Source organism: Equus przewalskii, chromosome 13 (genome assembly GCF_037783145.1).
Source record: "Equus przewalskii isolate Varuska chromosome 13, EquPr2, whole genome shotgun sequence".
Lineage (NCBI taxonomy): Eukaryota > Metazoa > Chordata > Mammalia > Perissodactyla > Equidae > Equus > Equus przewalskii.
The window spans coordinates 37221448-37243016 of NC_091843.1; the positions used below are offsets into that span (position 1 = coordinate 37221448).

A 21569-nucleotide genomic window follows, 5' to 3' on the forward strand; every position below is an offset into this window, starting at 1 on the left:
ATCATAGGCGGTTCAGTTGCTTGCTGGGGGGGGGGGGGGCGGGGGCGGGGAATACGGTGGTTACAGCTGGACCTTTTTCGTTAAGACAGAAAGGGAGGGAGAAAACACGCAGATGAGGTAAAGATGTTGATGGCGCTACATTTCCTCTTCAGGAAGAAGAAACTACCTTTTATTAAATCTCCACCACTACCACCTCCCACCTCAGCCAAAGTTTAAGTCCTTTTGAAAGAGACCGAATGTAGACGTTAGAAGGCGAAGAGGTTGGGGAACAGCTAGATGGTTTCTGGCTGTTATGTAAACTCAAGTCTCAGCTATCAAAGGTTTAGAGAGACGGGCAAAAAGATGGAAAAAGGAGAGGTTTTAAACAATGGCTTCGTGTTGTGATCTCTTTGTAGGGCAGAGTTTTAGATTTCTTTTTTAATCTATTGGAAAGTAGCAGTAATGCAAATAATCTTCGCTATTATACTTAGCAACAAGTCCCCTGAAAGACATCGGTTTTCCCTAAATATTTTGTTCCCCACTCAAGTCTGGGACAGATAAGTAACTATGATAAACTAGAAAGTAGAGGCAGTGGTGGGGATCTTCCTCATAGAGCCAGGGAAGGGAGGAAGCAGGAGCCACCAGGTCTGCAAACTGAAAAATAAGAGTAAAGGGAAAGGGAGGTACTTAGGAAGAAAATGGGGGTGGAGGGAAGATGCACTGCACATTTCCTTGCTCTGCATCTTGCCCTTTGGCAAAAGAAGGAGCAGGGGCAGGGACCATGAACTATAGGAGACATGGTTTCCAATAATTGCTGTTGTGCATCACTTATGTGCCAGGCACTGTGCTACATACTTTAAATATGTATACTCATTTTTGCTTACAATCATCGAGTGAAGCAAAATCTCGTTATTTGATAGATGAAATGGCTAGAGAGGTTAAATGACTGCCCATGTGGTAGGCAAAGGTAGTATTACAAAGCAGTTTAAGGCTCTAAAGCCCTCGGTTTTCACCACTCGCTGATCCCCCTTTTTATTATTAACCATGCTTACTAAAGTTAAATGATGGAGTATAAGAAGTTAGCAGTGGCTCCATTTGCAAAACATTGAAAGAAACTGAGACAGTTAAAAAAAAAGCAAACCTGTAAGTCAGGTTTCAGGCCTCATTTCAAAGAACGATTACACCCCTTTCATCAAATATAAAATAGCCCCTAGTGCAGCCCAACCCCCCCCCATTACTAACTATAATTAAATCTCCTTATGCCACTTTTAGTTCTCAAGGTTTTTTTACTCACATCCTATTTGTTCCTGCTGCCCCATTTTCCTTCTTTTGTTCTTGGGCTACTACCTTGAACCCCATCTTCATTGTGACCTCATGGGCCAGACCCCTCTCTGACCCTGCTCTAATGGGTTTCAGCAGAGGATACTGCCTGGGTTCCCTCCTGGCCTCCGTCAAGATTCTCCGAGTGTTCCAGGGTCTGAAGCCAGTCATCCAGTAGGTCATCCAAAGGGGTGGAATCCATTGGCTTTAAGAGACTCTCCATTCCCTGCCTAGGAAGGCAGCAGAGTCAGAGGAACATGTACCTCATTTAGACCCCCTTTTCAACCAGCGAAAGCTAAACCTCTGCGAAGTGGGGAGAGGTAGGGTTCAGTCCACCACTCACAGCAGGAACTAGGAATAGTGTACACACCCCTCAGCCCCCCTGCCCTGCAGAGGCTGGCTGGGGGGGGTCCCAGGAATGTAGAGCTCTTCTCCACTGCCTGATCTGGGCATCCCAGGAGCGACGGCTGTATCTCCTGTTCTTGTTTGGCGTTTGAGGGTGAAGTCCTGGCTGTCGCTGTGCTCTGGCAATGACAAATATGTGTTAGACTGAGGTCAAGGTGAGGGGCACAACTCACTGCTTTATCACAATGAATCAGGAGACTCGTTAGGGAATTCCCTGAGAATGAGGTAGGATCAATGCTGTCAATCCAACAGAAAAAACAAATCAAATCAGATTAAACACCAAACTTCCTAACTTGCTAATATTCTTTCTTCTGGGAAGGATAAATTAGATATTCCAACTCCCTCAGAAGTCAAAATAGATATAAAAGAAGATAGTATCTGATATCCCTTTAAAATGCATTCTACGCGTTCATACATTTGGTTTGAAGGTATGCATGTAAACGTACATGTAATTAGGCAAATATGTTGCAGTTAGCCAAGTCAGCTGGAGGCATGAGATAAAAATGGTTGGAAGGAAAAAACTTCAATAGCAAGCATGGTAGAGCTTTAAAAAGTCTTATGGGCCAAGTATGACTTGTTCTATTTGAAAAAAATCTTGGAAACTCATTTTGGAGATTAGATTGCAGGAGAATTAGTTTTAGTAATGCTCCAACTTGGTGAGAACACTCAGATTCTAGTATCTTTCCATCACCCGACACTGAACTAAAGCCACTTGGTTGATGTTCTTGTTATGACCACTTACAACTGTACTCACTTGGGGACCTGCTGCAGAAAGCACTGGTAACCAGGCGTGCGTTTGCCATAATCTATCTGCTTTTGCCGCCGTTGTAGGACAGTTTCATCTGTCTCTACTTCCCACCTGCGAGGAAGTATACAGTGGTCCCATGAAGTGTGATTATAGTCATCAAAGCAGAAACCAACTCATCCCACACTCCCATAATCCCTAGCCTGATTTTTGAACTCACCTGGCATGGCAGGACTCTGTGCTGACTCCCACACTCACCATCTCTATCTTAGAGACAAAGATTCTTCACACACCTTCTTTCAGGGGAAGCAGATTCTACAGATGAAAAGGGTAAAACCCAGCTGACTACACTGCACCTCTCAGCCACTACCACCACCAAGATCCTACCACCAGATAAAGGTTGTATTTCTGATTTACTGTTTCTCAAAGATAAAGGCTGCATTTCTGATTTGTTTCTTAAAGTGAGATCTGCAAGCCATCTGCATGGGTAGCTCCTGGAGGCCTTGAGAATTCCTAGGCCCCACTCTAGACCTATTGAATTATTTTGGGGGCCTGCATTTTAAAGAGCTTCCAAGGTTATTTTAAACATTTTTTATTACGGAAAATATCAAATATACAGAGAAGAGAATAACATTATGCTTTGCTACTCAAGGTATGGTCCCAGAACCAGCCACATCAGCATCGGCTGGGAGCTTGTTAGAAGTGCAAACTCTTGGGCCCTAACCCAGACCTACTGAGTCAGAATCTGCATTTTAACGAGATCCCGAGGTGATTAGTATGCACATTAAACTTTGAGAGCACTGATATAATGGATGCCCAGTTCCCCATCACTCAATACTCATGGCCAATTTTGTTTCATTTATACCCACCACCACTTCCACAGGATTATTTAAAAGCAAAACTCCAAGATTAAGTTCTTAATATCACCTAGTGCAAATTTCCAAAAACAACCAAAGTTTGGGATCCTTGGGACTGTGATAAGGATTATGCCAAGGGATGATTCAACTCCCCTACTTTCCCTGAAAAATGAATTTCCTTTACCCCACATAACCTAGCGTCTCTGAGATGCTGCGCTCTCAAAGGAACACCGAACAAGGAAAGCTCTTGGAAGGGGCCAATGCCCCTCAGCATAAATACGCACACCTGTCTCGCCCCAACGTCTGCCACACCAGGAGCAAATGTTCCATCTCCAGCGGAAGGCTAGCAAAATTAAGAGGGAAAGGTCCACTTAACGACAAGAGAACAAAGCAAGGAAAAAGAAATGTTTAAAACACCCAAGTAAACAAACGTCTCCAGGTCTTATCCTAACCAGTGGTCGTCGCTGGCCAGGTGCAATTTAAATCTCCCGGGGTTGGACGAGCAGAGGGAAAGGAGAGCTCAGAAAGGGTGTGGCGATTGGCTAGAGGGAGAGCCAATGGTACGCCAGGCTCCCTGTGGGGCGGGGCTTACCTAGTCGCTCGCTGAACGCTGGTGCGCCAATCGGCATCCGACTCTGGCTGCGGGGCGGGGCAAATAGTGCTCCTGCCCGAGAAAACTCACGCCCCCGGGTGATGTACGAGACAAACGATTGGCCGAGGGGGTCTGGGCGGACGCGCGGAGATTGGCTGACGCAGTTTAGAGGCGAGCGGGATAGGTTATTGGGAGGGCGGAAGGTTTGAATGGTCAAGGTCTGTGGCAGTTGATATCCTCGCACGCAAGCTGTAACTTCGACTCTATGCGGAGAGAAGCGGCAAATCCTGACCCTGGCCTATCCAGTCGAGAAGCAGAATTGTAGCCTGGTTAATCGCTTCCTTTCTCCAGATTTCCTTTACTTCTGCTCCAGTCTTCACTTGTGTCTGATCCCCATCCACTCCCTTTCTCCTGAAGGTAGGTCTCAGACTCAAACCTGAGGTTAGCCCGGAGTCGTCTCCGCTGCAGAATCGCCGAGACCCCATGGTCCCTCAGGGTCCGGTCCGGGCCCGGCAAACGGAAGTTCGGAAGACCTAATAGGCATTATCACGAGTTAGGAGAGGTGAATTCCTTCCGGTCAGGAGTCACGAGCTGTGTGGCCCGGAACCAAAGGGTTTTTTCCCTCTTTAAGGTCCTGAGATTGCCTCTCGGTAAATTCAGGTCCCGACGAAAAGGCCAAGCCGCTTCGGGCAAGTGCGATTTAACCATCAAGCCAAGTTGTGATTCACGGTTTGGGGATGCCCCTCCTGCGATACCGATCCGCTCGCCGCTGCTGGGAAGGGTGGGGGAGGCTGTGACAGCTAGACAATATAGACGACGTTCGCCTCTTAGCTAGGTTTTATTGTTTTTCTTAGTGAGAGCTCGGAGACCATGTCTGCAGAACTCTTCTCATTCACGAGAGAGCCAGGAAGCCCTGGCTCAGGACCTAGTTTTAGATCCAATCAGAGGAAGATATTAAACCTGCTCCTGGAGAGAGACACTTCCTTTACCGTCTGTCCAGATCTCCCTAGAACGCCAGTGGACAAACTCTTTGGTGATTCTGGACACCTAAGCATTTTGTCTGGGTAAAGCTTTTCTTTTCAGACCTTATCTCCTTTGCTTTTCTAAACAGTTTTAGGTTTTGTTTTTGTTTTTAACTATGCGGGCTCAAAGATGACAGTTTAAGTCTCAGCTCTGCCCTTGACTAACTATGTGACCCTTTTGAGTCTCAGGCTTCTTTTCTGTGACATAGAAATAATAATACTATCTTATCTTATGAGAATCTTGCGAGAATCAAATGATGTGATGTCTGGGAAAAGTCTTTGAAAACTCTTGCATTGTGTGAGTTGGTCACTTTAGTGGTATCAATATTAGTGTTACTGTTATTGTACTTTAAATTTTGGTCATGCCCTGATGCCTCAGCTAGCAAACAAAGTTGCAGAGTTATGGACCTGAGAAGTACTAAAGATTGCAGGGAGAAATCAAATTTATGTACTCATGGTGCACAAGGGCAGAAGATGTGGGGTCAAGACCTATCTTGGCCAATGAACTTTGGTTCTTAATTTAAAAAATTATCTTGTCTCAATATGTGGGTGAGGAGAAAATGAGGTACAGATTATTGGAGTAGAGAAAAGGTAAGAGAATTTTCTCATCCTAGTCTGAGATATTTCCAAAAGCAATTAGATTTATTTGGACACTGTTCAGATTATGTGATAGTCATTGAGAGGTGTTTCAAAACAAGAGGATAACACGATCTTTGTCTTTTAAGGATATTACAACTTAATGGGAATCTTAATGTATTATTGTCTCAACAGAGGAACCCCAAAATGTTGCCTTGATCTTTCGAATCTTAGCAGTGGAGAGATGTCTGCCACTCAGCTTACCACTTCTGCAGACCATGATGAAACTGGTAGGGAGAAGGGAGGTAAAGGCCTCAAGGGAAAGAATAACTTTTAAGGGGGAGGGCAGGGTAGAAGGATAGAGATGGAAGGTGATAAAGATAGGTAGCGAGCCTTGAAGTTGGAATTTTTTGGGTACCCAGAAGATTTTTGAGGAGAATGATTAAACCAATGGGAAGAGAAAGATCACACTAATAGGAGCCGCTTTGCATTTGAAAAGTTAGACAGGAAGGAATATGTGTTGACTGATTGATTGTGAGAATGAAAGTAGTAGTTAAGATGAGTTTTATGCCCTAGTCTAATCTCAGCAGAGGCAAAGAAACCCACATACAGAAAAACTTTGGGGTCAGCAGGTGATGCAGCAATTAAGTGCGCACATTCCGCTTGGGCTGCCTGGGGTTTGCTGGTTCGGATCCCGGGTGCAGACATGGCGCCACGTGGCAAGCCATGCTGTGGTAGGCATCCCACATATAAAGTAGAGGAAGATGGGCACCGATGTTAGCTCAGGGCCAGTCTTCCTCAGCAAAAAGAGGAGGATTGGCAGCAGTTAGCTCAGGTCTAATCTTCCTCAAAAAAAAAAAAGAAAGAAAAATTTGTTAACTAATTCTTATGTGTTTTTATAAGGCCTGTGCCTGAAAGGAATATGTTTTATTAGTCAACCATTTTAGTATTTGTTCTAATTTTAGATTTACTGAGTGGTAAGCTTTCTTTTCTACTCATGAAAAAAATCTCTGTAGGTTAACATAGTGTACTGCTTCCTAACTTTTCTTCTTTCAGTGACACGTGTAAATTCTTAAATTTCCACGAACTTGTACCTTGTACCCTGCTACCTTGTACCATGAAATTGGTACCTATCAAGAGACTTTGTGTTCAAAAGGTCAGCTTTTGAAATTAATATGACTTACTGGTAATGAAGATATCAGAAGGAAAGACAAGATACATGGACAAGAATAACTCTTCATATCTGTTTGCAGGTCACTTGAATTCTTCAGGACCTCAGGGGATACAATTATCTGCGATGTAAGTTCTTTGGCTAAATGAACCCCATGCTGAATACTGACACGGGGATTTTATCCTATTTAGACTATGCAGAGTATAGAATGTGTCACTTTGGGTATAAGTGGGCCTGAAGGCCTAGATCCTTCCCTTGAAAGGTTTTTAAGTTTCCTGGGTCTGAATAGTGTTGTGAAAATGAAGGCTACTCATTTTAACCATCACATAAATCAGTATTATCTTTAAAAATGGAGGAAAATGGAATACTGCACTTAGGCATAGTCTGTTATCTGCATGTGAGTAGTGCTATATCTTAGTGGTTAAAAGTGCAGAGTGTAGGCTCTGGAATCAGAGAGTCTGGATTCCAGTGGCTTACTGCTTCACCAACTGTGGCTCTGACAAGTCTGTTAACTTCATGGGACCTCAGTTTCTTTGTTCATGATAAAGAAGTAATAATAAAGAGATAATAATAACACTTCTGGGGCCAGCCCCGTGGCCAAGTGGTTAAGTTCGTGCACTCTGCTGCAGCGGCCCAGTGTTTCATCAGTTCGAATCCTGGACGTGGACATGGCACCGCTCATCATGCCACGCTGAGGCAGCATCCCACATGCCACAACTAGAAGGACTCACAACTAAGAATATACAACTCTGTACTGGGGGGCTTTGGGGAGAAAAAGGAAAAAAATTTTAAAAAAAATCTTAGGGGGCTGGCCCCGCGGCCGAGTGGTCAAGTTTGCGCGCTCTGCTGCAGGTGGCCCAGTGTTTCGTTGGTTCGAATCCTGAGTGCGGACATGGTACAGCTCATCAAGCCACGCTGAGGCAGCGTCCCACATGCCACAACTAGAAGGACCCACAACAAAGAATATACAACTATGTACCAGGGGGCTTTGGGGAGAAAAAGGAAAAAAATAAAATCTTAAAAAAATAATAATAACACTTCTGATAAACAGCCATTGTAGGGAAATTTAATCCTTAGAACATACCAAGCATTTAATAATATTTGTTATTATTACTCATGAGGATTCTTTGTTGAAGATCTTAAAATGTTCAATCAGAGAATACTCGAGGAATGAAAAGTAATTTTAATTCAACTTCTTAACTTATTAAACTCATTGTAAGTTTTCCATTTGACTGTGTTAATCTTTTTAGAACTTTATCCTTCGATGCTGAGGTGAATTAGGTGCTACATTGGTGCACGAGGGAAGGCTTTCCATGACTATTTTTATCAATACATGTGAAAATTTCACTTTGTATTGCTTGTATTTTCTTTGAATTGCTTAAAATGTCTTAACCCATGTAGACTGGATAAAATCCTGGGAGGGAGGATAGAAATTCATAAAAAGTAAATATTAGCTCCCAATAGTCAATGCTGGAAAATTATTAAATTGTTTAATTTGTCTACATAAGATATAGGACAAACTCATCATCTTTGATGCGTGTGTATATATATATAGTTATGTCACTTAATGTCTTGATATTTACCACAGAGAGCACCCTATGTATTGTTATCGGAGGAGACGTAACTAGATATAGGACTCCTAGAATGGAAGAAAGGAAAAGTTGGGATGCCCCGAGCCACTGAAGAATAACCAAACAGTATTTGGGGCTTAACTAACTGCAGTTCTTTTGATCTATAGGAATCATCACCAGAACGTTATAAAATGCAGCCCAGTAAGTAGCCCTTCTTTCTTGGGTGGGGTTTGTTTCTCAGGTGGGATGCAGAGGCTTTCCAGCTCAGCTGTGGCTTGAAGATGCTAGATGTTCTCAAAAAATGGTCTCTTGTAGGCACAGCTGCTTTGTAGCACTCCAAATGCCTTGGACCACAGCAAGAAGAAGAAAGATGTGATATGTAGCTCATCCACAAATAAGGAAAATGTGAGTGTTTAATGGAAACCTAGATACGTTAGCAGTTTTCTTTCTTTGAGTGGAGCAACTCATCAGTATCATTATGAGACCTAGAGCTGTGTATGCCTCAGTTCGCTAGACAAACAAACTGCATCACTATAGGAAAAAAATTCTTTATGGTATGTTTTGTTTTTTTCTCTTTAAAGTTTGACCCTAGGATAAAAACCTACCTCCAAGTCTTCCACAGCAGGCCATTATTACTCATGTTCAGTTGATTGGTTTAAGGACAAAAATCTCTAGTACTGTAGTATTAGGAATTTAGAGATAAATTCTCTCTTTTTTTTTTAAAGAGAGAGAGATAATGTACGTAACTTGTTCACATACTTTTTGCATGGTTTCACATACAAGTCTGGATTTCTTAATTTCTTTTTATTTCCCTCTTAGTTTCTTAGCCCCTGTTCTAAGAAAGCCATGGACCTTTTTGTCTAAGCCTCAGGGCCTCCTTCAGAGCCACCTAATCATTAAGATAATTCTCTAACTAATCCCTTCAACTGATCCCCTTTTCTAGCCATCTTTTTCTCGTCCCTGCCTTCCACCCTTTCCCCCAAGTCAATATCTATAAAGGATAGCTGCTGTTCTTCTTTTCTCACATTGACTAAGTTATGCCTATGTTTTTGGCTGTTCTAATCAGCTTTTTCTTGATTTAATACTGTCCTTCTAACCTCCCTTTAAAATCACTTTTTAAAAATCTCACCATCCTGTCCCCAGTCAGCTCTTTTTTTCCTCTATTCCTTTTGCTTTAATCATAAAGTTAGCATCCTCTAAAGCAAATCTACATACTGTACATCAAATCCAAAGCATAATTTATATCCTCAGGATATAGGGTCAACCTTGATTACCTTTAATGTGTTTCATGAGGGCTATTCATGGCTTCACCAGATGAAATGTTTTTACCAGGGCCTGCCAGCACTTCTCTTCCTCCAGCAAATGTAGTTTTTCTTATGCAGGAAAACAACACTTCGAGGCTTTTAGAGTGGTGGGCACCCAGGAACCTGAAGTTTCGAAAGAGACCAGAGGGGCCTTATATGTCTCCGCTTTCTCTACTGGTGAGTCACTGGACATTGTCATCAAGGGTCAGCTGAAGTGTTGTGAGGTATAGGATAGCAGGTCTGGATTTATGACCCTTTCAGTTTTTCTAAGCTGGCTTGACTGAGCAAAAGGGTTGGAGAAATAACGTTTGACTAGGGAAAGGGAGGAGACGTATGTCCTCTAATCTTTCTATTTGTTTAAATTTTAAAGGGGAGAAAAAATTGTTAGGCCTTTTAAGAAATTTCTTTTTTGTTCTTTAAGTGTTTCCCCCCTGATTTTAAAAGTACTGTGTGCCCATTGTGAAAAAGGTTTAAAAATATAGGAAAGTATAAAAAAGAAAATAGCGACCTCATAGAGAAAAGCCACGGTTAACATTTTACTTATTGCTTCTCAATCTTTTAATTGTGTGTAAAGTTTTACAAAGTTGAGGTCATGTCCTACATATAACTTTATATCCTACTTTTAAAGTTAATATTAAAACTCTTAATAAATTTTATTTTTTAACAGATGCTTTTATTCTGATAAATGGACCATAATTTACCTAATTACTTGGTCATTGTTGGACACTTAGTGGTATCCAAATTTTGCTTTTATAAATAATGGTCTCTTGTAAGTTCTTGAGCATAAATCTTTGCCTGTATGTCAGATTTTTTTTTCTTTCTTTAGGGGATTAGTACCAAGAATTGTAATTATTGGGTTAAGGGATATAAATGTTTTTAAGATTTTTATTTTTTTTGGCTTTTTTTTTTTTTGGGTGGGGGGAAGACTAGCCCTGAGCTAATATCTGCCGCCAATCCTCCTATTTTTGCTGGGGAAGAGTGGCACTAAGCTAACATCAATGCCCATCTTCCTCTATTTTTTTTTTTATATGTGGGACGCCTACCACAGCATGGCTTGCTAAGCGGTGCCGTGTCCGTACCTGGGATCTGAACTGGCGAATCCCGGGCAGCCGAAGCAGAATGTGTGAACTGAATCGTGTGCCACTGGGCTGGCCCCAAGACTTTTGATACATATTGCCAAATTCCTTTCCAAAAAAGTTTATAAGAATTTACATTTTAATGAGCAATCCATAGCTCATTTGGATAAATGATTTGCTACGATTTTTAAAAAATTACTAATTGGGTAAAAAATTTTATTCAACATTAAAAATAATTAGTAGTGATTTCAGGGACTTGCCTGCTGGCATAGTGGTTAAGTTTGCATGCTCTACTTCAGCAGCCCAGGGTTCACAGGTTTGGATCCCAGGCATGGACCTATGCACAGCTCATCAAGCCATGCTGTGGTAGTGTCCCACATACAAAATAGAAGAAGATTGGCACAGATGTTACCTCAGTGACAATCTTCCCCAAGTAAAAAGAAGATTGGCAAAAGATGTTAGCTCAGAACCAAGCTTCCTCACCAAAAAAATAATAATAATAATAATAATTAGTAGTGATTTCATGTGAATATTAGCCATGTATATTTCCTCTGATGAATGATTGTGTCATTTGTCCATTTAGCTACTAGAGTCTTAAGTTACCCAAGCACTCATTTGCTTTTAATAGACTATGGACTCAGGATACTCAAGAGATTTGGATTCTAATCTCAATCCTATGGGAAAGCCATTTTAATATATCCTGTCCTAAGTAGATAAAGTTGATCATGTTTCATGTTTTTTATTTCTTGGAGGAAGGGAAGACTTGGAACATGGTAAATTACTGGATAGTCTTTTGTGTGTGTGATTTTTTTTTTAATGTGGTAAAATATACATAACATAAAATTTGCCATTTTAAGTGTACAGTCTAGTGGCATTAAGTATATTCACAGTGTTGTGTGCAACCATCACCACTGTGCATTTCCAGAATTTTTTCATCATTTGAAACAGAAGCTCTCTACCCATTAAACAATAATTCCCCCTTCCTCCCTCCCCCCAGCCCCTGGTAATCTCTAGTCTACTTTCTGTCTCTATGAATCTGACTACTCTAGGTACTTCATGTAAGTGGAATCATACAACATTTGTCCTTTTGTATCTGGCTTATTTCACTTAACATAATGTCTTCGAGGTTCGTCTATGTTGTAGAATATATCAGAATTTCGTTCCTTTTTATGACTGAATAATATTCCATTGTGTGCATATACCACATTTTGTTTATCCCTTAATTTGTCAGTAAATATTTGGGTTGTTTCTACCTATTGGCCATTGTGAATAATGCTACTATGAACATTAGTATACAAATATCTGTTCAAATCCCTGCTTTCAGTTCTTTGGGTTATATACCCAGAAATGGAATTGCTGGATCATATGGTAATTTTATGTTTAATTTTGGGGGGAACTGTCATACTTTTGTCCATAGCAGCTGCCCCAGTTGACATTTCCTACAGCAATGCCCAAGAGTTCCAATTTCTCCATGTCCTTACCAACACTTGTTATTTTCTGAGGTTTTTTTTAATACCTCTTCTAATGGATATGAAGTGGTATCTCATTGTGGTTTTGATTTGCATTTCTCTAATGACTAGTTTGGTGGTCTAGTGGTTAAGATACAGCGTTCTCACGGCTGCACCCAGGGTTCGTTTCCCAGTCAGGGAACCACACCAGCCAACTGTTGGTTGTCATACTGTAGCAGCTGCATGTTGCTGGGATGCTGAAAGCTATGCCACCAGTATTTCAAATACCAGCAGCGTCACCCATGGTGGTCAGGTTTTCAGCGGAGCTTACAGACTAGGAAGAAGGACCTAGCCACCCACTTCCGAAAAAATTGGCCACAAAAACCCTATGAATAGTAGCGGGGCATTGCTTGATATAGCGCCTGAAGATGAGAGGATAGTGCAAAAAGACAGGGCAGGGTTCCACTCTGCTGTACCCATGATCACTAGGAGTTGGAATCAACTCAATGGCACTAGCAACAACAAAATGACTACAAGTTATGTGTCCATTTTTTCATGGGCTAATTGGCCATTTGTATATCTTCTTGGGAGAAATGTCTGTTCAAGTCCTGTTTGTTTCTGTTGTTGAGTCATAGGAGTTCTTTACATATTCTTGATATTAATTCCTTATCAGATATATGATTTGCTAATATTTTCACCCATTCTGAGGGTTGCCTTTTCACTTTGTTGATAGTATTCGTTGATGCACAAAGGTTTTTAATTTTGATGAAGTCCAATTTATCCATTTTTTCTTTTGTTGCCTGTGTAGAAATTGTTGCCAAATCCAATGTCATGAAACTTTCCCCCAATATTTTCTTCTGATAGTTTTATAGTTTTAGCTCTTACATTTAGGTCTTTGATTCATTTTGAGTTAATTTTTGTATATGGTATAAGGTAAAGGTCCTGGGTAGTTTTTAATAGTCAGTATACTTGACAGGACAATGGAAACTTGGTGGAAAATGAAATGAAATATCTGGGCAGCCCCATTACTAGAGTTCCAAAACTGGATAAAAATCCAGAACTAGAAGACCAGACAGAGGAGTTTTCAGATGAATTGATGGAGTTTTCCCTGGATGATCAAGAAGAGGCCAAGGTAAAGTGCTCTCTTATGGTATCTTTGCATTTTTCATCTTCCTTCATTCTTGAATAAACAATATTGTATATCTAACATGTTGCAGTCACTGTACTAAGTGGTAGGTCTGCAGAGATCAAGAAGATACGGTCTTTACACTCTAAGTGTTACCTGACTGATAGGGTATAAGGTTACCGTGGGATTCTTCTTATTGCTGGGTGAGAAGGCTCTAGTTAGTAGTTTGAGTTGATCACCATCAATGTAATCTGGTGTAAGTGATGCCTCTAGAATAGTGGTAATGGATGGAATATACCTAGCATGATTTTTCAGGTATTTTACAGTGTATCTTTTTGTCTTCTTTTATCCTCCCCATATCACTGGGAGGAATATCTGAAGCCTATGGCTTATTGATCACATACTGATTTGTCAAAGATAGTTTCTGAGGCATTTAGCATTTCTGAATCAACTTCATTTCTTTGAGACAAATATGTGTAGGGATGTGTTTTTTAAATTTTTTCATTATGCAAGGCAAATGTGATATAGTAGATTCTAGTCTTATTCTCTTGTTTAGTGTCATGACCAGGAGCAAGACACTTAAACACTCTTAGGGCTCAGTTTCTCCTTTATAAAATGGAGAGCATAATAATAAAAGGATACCTCCTCAATGGGATTGTTGTGAATATGATAAAGTATTAAAACCAGTTTGTCATAATGATAGCTTGTCAAAAGTGCTATGAATGACAGAGTGATATGAAAAAAGGACCTAGGAGTTTAGAAGGGTACTATTTTTAACTTTAAGTAACTAGAGAAATGGTGGTGCTATAATGAATTTGCAAAGAAAGGTGAAATCAAAGAGACTAAGGTGTTCTGTTTGGAACATTTGAGTTAGAGGTGGCAAAGGAAATTTAAATGGAAATACTGAATGAGGCATTGGAGCCATCAGGACTAGAAATGTACATTTCAGGACCATCTGCATAGAGGAGAAAATGAAGGCTAATGACTCCAAGTTTAAAGGCAGAGAGAAAGAGCTCTTGAAGAAGGAGTGCTAGCTACTGAGGAGACATAATGAAGTAGTGGATACATACAGGAATAGCACTGTTCAAGAATCAGAAAGGAGAAATCTAGGACGCAAACAGAGGGGTCAATTTTATGTACTTACTCATTTTATACATTTCTTTATTGTGGTAAACTGCAATATACATAAAATTTACCCTTTAACTATTTTTAAGTATACAATTTGATGGCGTTAAGTATCTTCCTGTTGTTGAGAATGTACTTATTCATCTCTAGAACTTTTTCAACACCCCAAACAGAAACTCTTTGAAGAGTTTTATAGTTTTATTGCTTAAATTTGGGTCTTGATCCATTTTGAGTTAATTTTTGTGTGTAGAGTTAGGTCAGGGTCCCATATTCATTCTTTTGCATGTGGATATCCAGTTTTCCCATCACCATTTGTTGAAAAGACTATCTTTTCCTTATTGAATGGTCTTGATACCTTTGTTGAAAATCATTTGACCATATATGTGAAGGTTTATTTCTCAACTCTGTATTATAGTCCATTGGTCTTATGTCTGTCTTTATACCAGTACCATAGTTTTGATTACTGTAGCTTTGTAGTAGGTCATTTTATACATTTTTTTTTTGAGGAAGGTTAGCCCTGAGCTCACTGCTGCCAATCCTCCTCTTTTCGCTGAGGAAGACTGGCCCTGAGCTAACATCTGTGCCCATCTTCCTGTACTTTACATGTGGGACGCCTACCACAGCATGGCTTGCAGAGCGGTGCCATGTCCATAGCCAGGATCCTAACCGGAGAACCCCAGGCTGCCTAAGCGGAACGTGCGAAGTTAACCGCTGCACCACCAGACCGGCCCCATTTTTTTTTTATTAAGATTGACACCTGGGCTAACAACTGTTGCCAATCTTCCTTTTTTTTTTTTTTAAGAGTGGCACCTGGGCTAACAACTGTTGCCAATCTTTTTTTTTTTCTTTTCTGCTTTATCTCCCCAACCGTCCCCACCACCCCCCCCCCCACCCCGGTACACAGTTGTATATCCTAGTTGCAGGTCCTTCTACTTGTGTCATGTGGGACGCCGCCTCAACGTGGCCTGACGAGCGGTGACATGTCAGTGCCCAGGATCTGAACCCTGGGCCGCTGCAGCGGAGCGCGCGAACTTAACCACTCAGCCACGGAGCCGGCCCCATTTTATACATTTTTTAATTCACAAATTATACTTGAAGATATTCTCCTTGTAAAAAATTAAAACATAATAGCGAAAGCTAACTAACCCTATCTGTGGACCATTCCCAGCCCGGATTGGAGGGTGACTTTTAAATTATTTGAGATTAGAGGGAAAAGTCAAGATCATGGGAGTCTATGGAGCATAGTGGTCTAGAAAGTATAGACTGTGGAGCCAGACCGCCTGGGTTCATAGCTTGGCTCTGCCGCTTGTAACTGTATGGGTAAGTTATCCGATCTCCCTATGCCTGAATTCCTTAATCTATAAAAAAGAAATCGTTTTAGTAACTATTCATAGGGTTGTTGTGAGGTTTAAATGAGTTAATTACACATAAAGCATTTAGAATTATACTTGCCAATTAATAGTCCTTAATTATTATAGTGTAATGTAGTATAAGTGCTTAATTATTATAGCGTAAGAATCAAAATGTGTGTAGTTATGAAGAAGACTGATAGATCAGGGATGCTCAATGACCTTGACGTCCTTAGCAAAGTGAAAGTTTAAGTAATCTGACTCAGAGGAAATTGTTACACGAGGATCTTGAAGAGTGTGGATAAAGTTATAGTCAACTTTTGGAAACTGGAAGGGAATTAGTAAAAGGCTAATAAAATGGTATCTTTAAGGTCCTATAAGACAAACCTGCATGGTATACCCTCTTCCTACAAGAATGCTTTTTCCTGGAAGCAAGGCACTTTGGAACTCCAGGAGTGACTAAGTAAGGCTTGGAGGTTGCCAATGGTAGATGAAAAACGGGTCAAGGAAGCCTAGTTGATAGTGAAGGCAGCAGAGAAGTAGATGATGATGAACCAAAGCCTGGATCAGGAGCCAAATGTCATTGCGTAGACTCAGTAAAGTAAAAACAGTCATGTGATTGAAAATTGCTGACGAGATAGAAAGGAACTGGTGTAGAAAGTTGTGAGAATCAGGGGAGATTTTAATCAATTTGAGAACATGTCACATTTGAATTCTTGGTGACGGAGTGATAGAGGATGGTTGCAGATTTTTTTTCATCTCAGTTTGTTGAGAGGTTAATGTGGAATGCAGGAGAAGCTTGGTGTAAATATTTGAGGAGTTGAGAAGTCACACTCTCCATGGATTGTCAGTGAACTTTGTACGAGTGTAGAGAAGTAGCATGGACTTTAATGTTGAGGGTAGTAATGGGCTAGAGTGGAAAGGAAAAATGAAAGCCAGGTAATAATAATAGCTCCCATTTATTGACTACTTAGAATGTACCAGGCACCGTGTGCTGAGCAGTTTACATCCATCATCACATTTAATTCTCGTATCAGTCCTGAAAGATTATCTCTCTTTAAGAGGAGAACATTAGGCCATGAGGTACAGTCTCTTACCCAAGGTCATAAAGTTAGCAAGTGGCAGAGCCGGTATTTAAACTAAGATCTGCCTGACTCCAGAGCCTATGTTTTTAGCAATATTATGGTGTTTCCTGCTGAAGATATCTGGGAAGTAAAAGTCATCCTAGGGACATATAATAGTGTTAGTCGCTTTTTGTGTAAGATCGGTAAAGTTGAATACCCTGTGTTTGAATGAACTAAAGTGTTAAGAAGGATGGTGAATCAATTATCTAGAACAATGCTGTTCAGTAAAACTTTCTGAGATGATGGAAATGTTTTTTTATATCTGTCCAATACAATAGCCACTCACCACATGTGGCTGGCTATTGAGCACTTGAATTGTGGCTAGTACAACTGAGGAGCTGAATTTTTAATTTTTTTTAGTTTTAATTAATGCAAATACCCACCTGCGGCTAGTGTTACTATAGTGGGTCGTGCAGATCTAGAACCCTCTATAAAGTATGGTCCCTGGCGTAGCGGCAGCTGTAAGAGGTAGGAACTTCTTCTCAATGCAGATTTATGGGCCCTCCCCAGACCTTCTGAATCAGAACCTCTGGGGCTGGGACCCAATGATCTGTGCTTTAACAATCCCTCCAGGTGATTTTGATGCACATTAAAGTTTGAGAGCTACTGTTCTATAACATAGTATTAAATTTTGTTTTGTTTTAATTTCGTTGGTTTGTGGGAAAACAACAGAACCAAGATATAATGTGAAAGGAGCAGGATGTGTATTGGGAGAATTGACAGTGACCTTCCTGAAACAAACATTTCTGATGACTTGCTGATAATGGAGAGTAGATTTGTGGAAAAACAGCAAGTTAGGGATAGTTAGCATAGAGAAAAGTTTGCTAGGCCTTCTGAAAAAAAAAGAACAATGTAAAATAAACATTTAGTGTTGCTTTTACAAATATATTTTAGTTAGTCTTCGTATTTAATTTGCAAAGTGTTGCAGTTAATATGGTCAAATCTCAACCAGTGTTATTTAGTAAGTTGAATTTAATGTTGATTAAAAAGAAAATCCTTTTATTTTAAATTTTATTGGTGGAAATTTGTCTATGGTGTGTTAATATGCTTTTGTGAAATTATAAGTACAGTACAGTGAACATAATTGAATCTATGCTGATTGAAGGTCTTTCATAGTCTCAGATATGTTCTGAATTGTGTCATATAGATGGTATAGGAGAGTGGATTTAAAATAGACTGACGCCAGGAAATACTCTGAAAGTTTTGTATGTTTACATGGAAGAACAGCATATGGCTGTTAGGTATTTATTTTGTTAGTCTTTATATTAAATCCCTTTATGGGCTCATTTTCTTGGATTGTGACTCATAAGATCATTTTCAGTTGTGAGTCCTCTGTATAAGAGTATGCATAGCAGTAGGTTTTAGATTAGAAAAATGGTGGGGATTTTTGTTATTGGTTTGCCTTTTTGATGCTAAATGAAAGTAGGTACCGTGTAAGGCAGTGAACTCCTTGGAGATTGGTATAACCTTAGTGATTTCTAATTCATTCATTTAAAAAATATTTATTGAGTACCTGTTAACTGTCAGGTAATGTGCTAGGCACTGGTGATACAATGGGAACAAAACAGACTAGATTTATGCTCTCTTGGAGTTTAAATTCTTGTCAGGGAGACATCAGAGAACAAAAAATCACCCATGTTTATCAAGTTAATAGATGGTCTAGTTAGAGTTCTTGGTTGCAAATAACAGAAACTGATTCTAGTTACCTCAAGTAGAAAAGGGATTTTCTGGAGGGTACTGGGGAACTCAGAATTACCAGGAAGGCCAGAAAACAAGGTAAGGCCTGGCCGAAGTTCTGTAGGAACATTGTGCTTGGGATGCTACCACTTGCTGGCTGGACACTCAGTGCCACCGTTACTGGCACCCTGCCACAGAACATAATCTGACCTGCTGCTGGACTCTGCTGCTCAGGGACATTTGCTGTCACCTACTATATTCTCTACTCTGATGCATAAAAATGTCTCAACCAATACCATGCTTTTGTGTTACTCCTCATGGTTCAAAAATCAGGCAGGAATATCTAGTTGGCTATAAGAGAATGGAAAAGGGAGTATCTTCCCCCTTTGGCCTCTTTATTGGAAGGTAGGGCTGCCTCCCATCTAATTTGAGGTTTTACTAAAATAGGATGCTTGGTAGCCAAATTGCAAATGACTGCCATAACAGACAAAATAATTTAACTATTGCAAATTGTCCACGTGTAATGATAGAAACAAAATGGGGGCCGAGATAGAGACTAATAGAAGGGAACTTTTAAATGGGGGTAATTAGGAAAGGCCTCCTCAAACAGAAGATATTTAGTTGAGAACTGGTTGATGAACTGTCCTGGTTTGCCTGCAACTGAGGAAGTTCCTAGAATATGGGACTTTTAATGCCAAAACTAGGAAAGTCCCGGACAAATTGGGATGAGTTGGTCACTCTAGTTGTGAAGTACAGAGTATGTTTGTTTGTTTGTCTGTCTCTTTCACTCTCTTTCACTGCTATGTCACCTAGTAGGTACTCAAAAAGCGTTAAGCAGATATGTGTATACAGATGGTTAGAAGTAAGAGCAGAGGTCTTGAAGAATGGTGATTGAAATTTGAGAGTTATCAGCATAGAGAGAAAATTTTAATTCATGGGTAGAAAAAAAAATCACCTATGGCAAGAGTGAGGAGATAAAAGAGAAAAGGACCAGGACCTAGCCTTGATGAATCCAACATCTATTAGAGGTTTGGTAGGCGAAGAGGCCAGACAAAGAAGACTAAGAAGGAGCAAGAGAGAGAGAGAAGCATCACAGTTCTTTTAGTATAGGGGTCGCCTACCCTAGAGCTGAACTGAAAAAAGCTAGGAGGTGCTGTTGAAGCCAAAGAAGAAGGGAGTAGCCAACTCGGTGGAAGCAACATGTGGCAACATGAAGGTTGTTGACAAGAGCAGTAGAGTAGTGCAGACAGAAGCCAGGCCTATGAGTGTATAGGCTATGAGGAAATGGTGATGCCTCCTTAGTTTACAAAATAATAATTCAATTATTCAATTAAACCTTTTATAAATTTGCAGGTAGAATCAAGCTTAGCAAGTTTCCTTTTCTTCTTTCTGGCCTTTTCAGAGCTTAAAACCCCCAGATTTGGAAAGGCCAACGATTCCTTAAAAAATGAAAACCAAGGGGGCCGGCCCGGTGGTGCAGCGGTTAAGTTCGCACGTTCTGCTTCTCAGCGGCCCGGGGTTCGCTGGTTCGGATCCCGGGTGCGGACATGGCACTGCTTGGCAGCCATGCTGTGGTAGGCATCCCACGTATAAACTAGAGGAAGATGGGCACAGATGTTAGCTCAGAGCCAGGCTTCCTCAGCAAAAAGAGGAGGATTGGCAGTAGTTAGCTGAGGGCTAATCTTCCTCAAAACAAAAACAAAAAACAACAACAGCAACAACAACAACAACAAAAGAAAACCAATAATAGATTGATTTCCAGTGTGATCTATCCCAGCTGGTCCTAGTGTCTCCCTACACCAGCTTCTAGGAACTGGGAAACTTCCAGCTAACTAGACAAAGCTAAAGTATCATCATCATCATCCCTCCATGACCCTGTTTGCGATGTTTCCCTTTGTTTTCATGTAAATGTATTGGAAAGAGTCTGTCAGAACAGTAGTGGCTGTGTCTGTTTGTTAAAGTAGTTTCCTACTATCATTTATTTCTGGCTTCTTATCCTTGGACTATATGAAACCCGAAAAGATGTTTATCACCTTCATTGTCACCATCATAATAGCTACCAAAACTCTAAAGCGTCAGTGCAACAGAATAGAGATTCAAGAAACAGACCCATGCGTATATGGTCAACTGATAATTAGACCAAGATACAAAGGCAGTTGCATGTTGAAAAGTTTGTCTTTTCAACAAATTGTGCTGGAGCAATTGGAAATCCATATGCAAAACAAAAACAAAAACCTCAATGCATCCCTCACACCATATGTAGAAGTTAGCACAAAATGGATCATAGACCTAAATGTAAAACCTAAAACTGTAAAACATCTGAAGAAAAAAACAGGAGAAAATTTTTGTGACCTTGGGTTAGGCAAAGATTTCTTAGATATAACACTAAAAAAAATGGATATATTTCACTTAGTAGCTAATTAATTCCAAACTCTTTAAAATAAGCCCTTAGCTTAACAATTACGGTATGTTTCTTTTTTTTTTTTTCAGTGAGGAAGATGGACCCTGAGCTAGTGTCTGTGCCAATCTTCCTCTATTTTGTATGTGGGACGTCGCCACATCATGGCTTGATGAGCAGTGTGTAGGTCCACACCCAGGATCCAAACCCGCAAACCCTCAGCTGCTAAAGCACAGCAGGGGAACTTAACCACTAAACCACTGGACCGGCCCCTACACTGTGTTCTAGAGACCCTCTTTTGGTTAGAATAAACAAAGATTGCACCAAGGCCAGCAAATTTGAAATCCTGATCTGCCTCTCCCCTGCCCTTCTTCTCAGGGCAAAATTGAAATTATAGGAAGGGAAGTCTGTCACGGAGGCTGGGTAGCCTGCTCCTCAATCCTTTACTATGTGTCCTCTCCTGCCATAGCTTTGGTTCATCTATCCATTCATCGTTGGCCTCATGGCCTTTACTTTATCTCTTGGCTTCTTCCTTTTAAGCATTGGCATCTGCTGCTGCCTAATTGTTTCTCCATTTTCCAAGTTAGAATCCCAGAAGAGGGAGCCTGATGGACCCAGATTATTTTTACATGTTCTAGGCCACTAAATAGGTGTGCTCAACCAGCAATGTGGTCCAGTCCTCAGTGGCTTGCAGCAGGGCAGTT

The 21569-nt window shown here is 40.6% G+C and overlaps 2 protein-coding genes across 29 annotated transcripts in view; one reads left to right on the forward strand and one right to left on the reverse strand.

Moving 5' to 3' along the window:
- CDC25C (cell division cycle 25C) overlaps window positions 1-21569 on the forward strand; it is a 34439-nt gene that overhangs the window by 883 nt on the left and 11987 nt on the right. For 4 of the 28 annotated variants that reach the window (XM_008520808.2, XM_070570823.1, XM_070570821.1 and 1 more), the window contains exons 2-8: window positions 4753-4962; window positions 5692-5786; window positions 6750-6795; window positions 8406-8439; window positions 8554-8643; window positions 9621-9719; window positions 13043-13198. In XM_008520808.2, the coding sequence (XP_008519030.2) occupies window positions 4753-4962; window positions 5692-5786; window positions 6750-6795; window positions 8406-8439; window positions 8554-8643; window positions 9621-9719; window positions 13043-13198 (730 nt within the window). Of the gene's footprint in view, window positions 1-9; window positions 118-3923; window positions 4316-4752; window positions 4963-5691; window positions 5802-6749; window positions 6796-8405; window positions 8440-8553; window positions 8644-9620; window positions 9720-13042; window positions 13199-21569 lie in introns of those variants that run through there. The other 24 variants (XR_011525553.1, XM_070570833.1, XM_070570834.1 and 21 more) reach the window with 14 other exon arrangements.
- Window positions 459-4036, reverse strand: LOC103551351 (oocyte-specific histone RNA stem-loop-binding protein 2-like). Its single transcript, XM_070570855.1, is given in 7 exon segments — window positions 459-633; window positions 1406-1529; window positions 1670-1707; window positions 1709-1823; window positions 2459-2563; window positions 2670-2764; window positions 3899-4036. Coding segments are annotated over 6 exon segments (555 nt in total). The 5' UTR covers window positions 2711-2764; window positions 3899-4036; the 3' UTR covers window positions 459-501.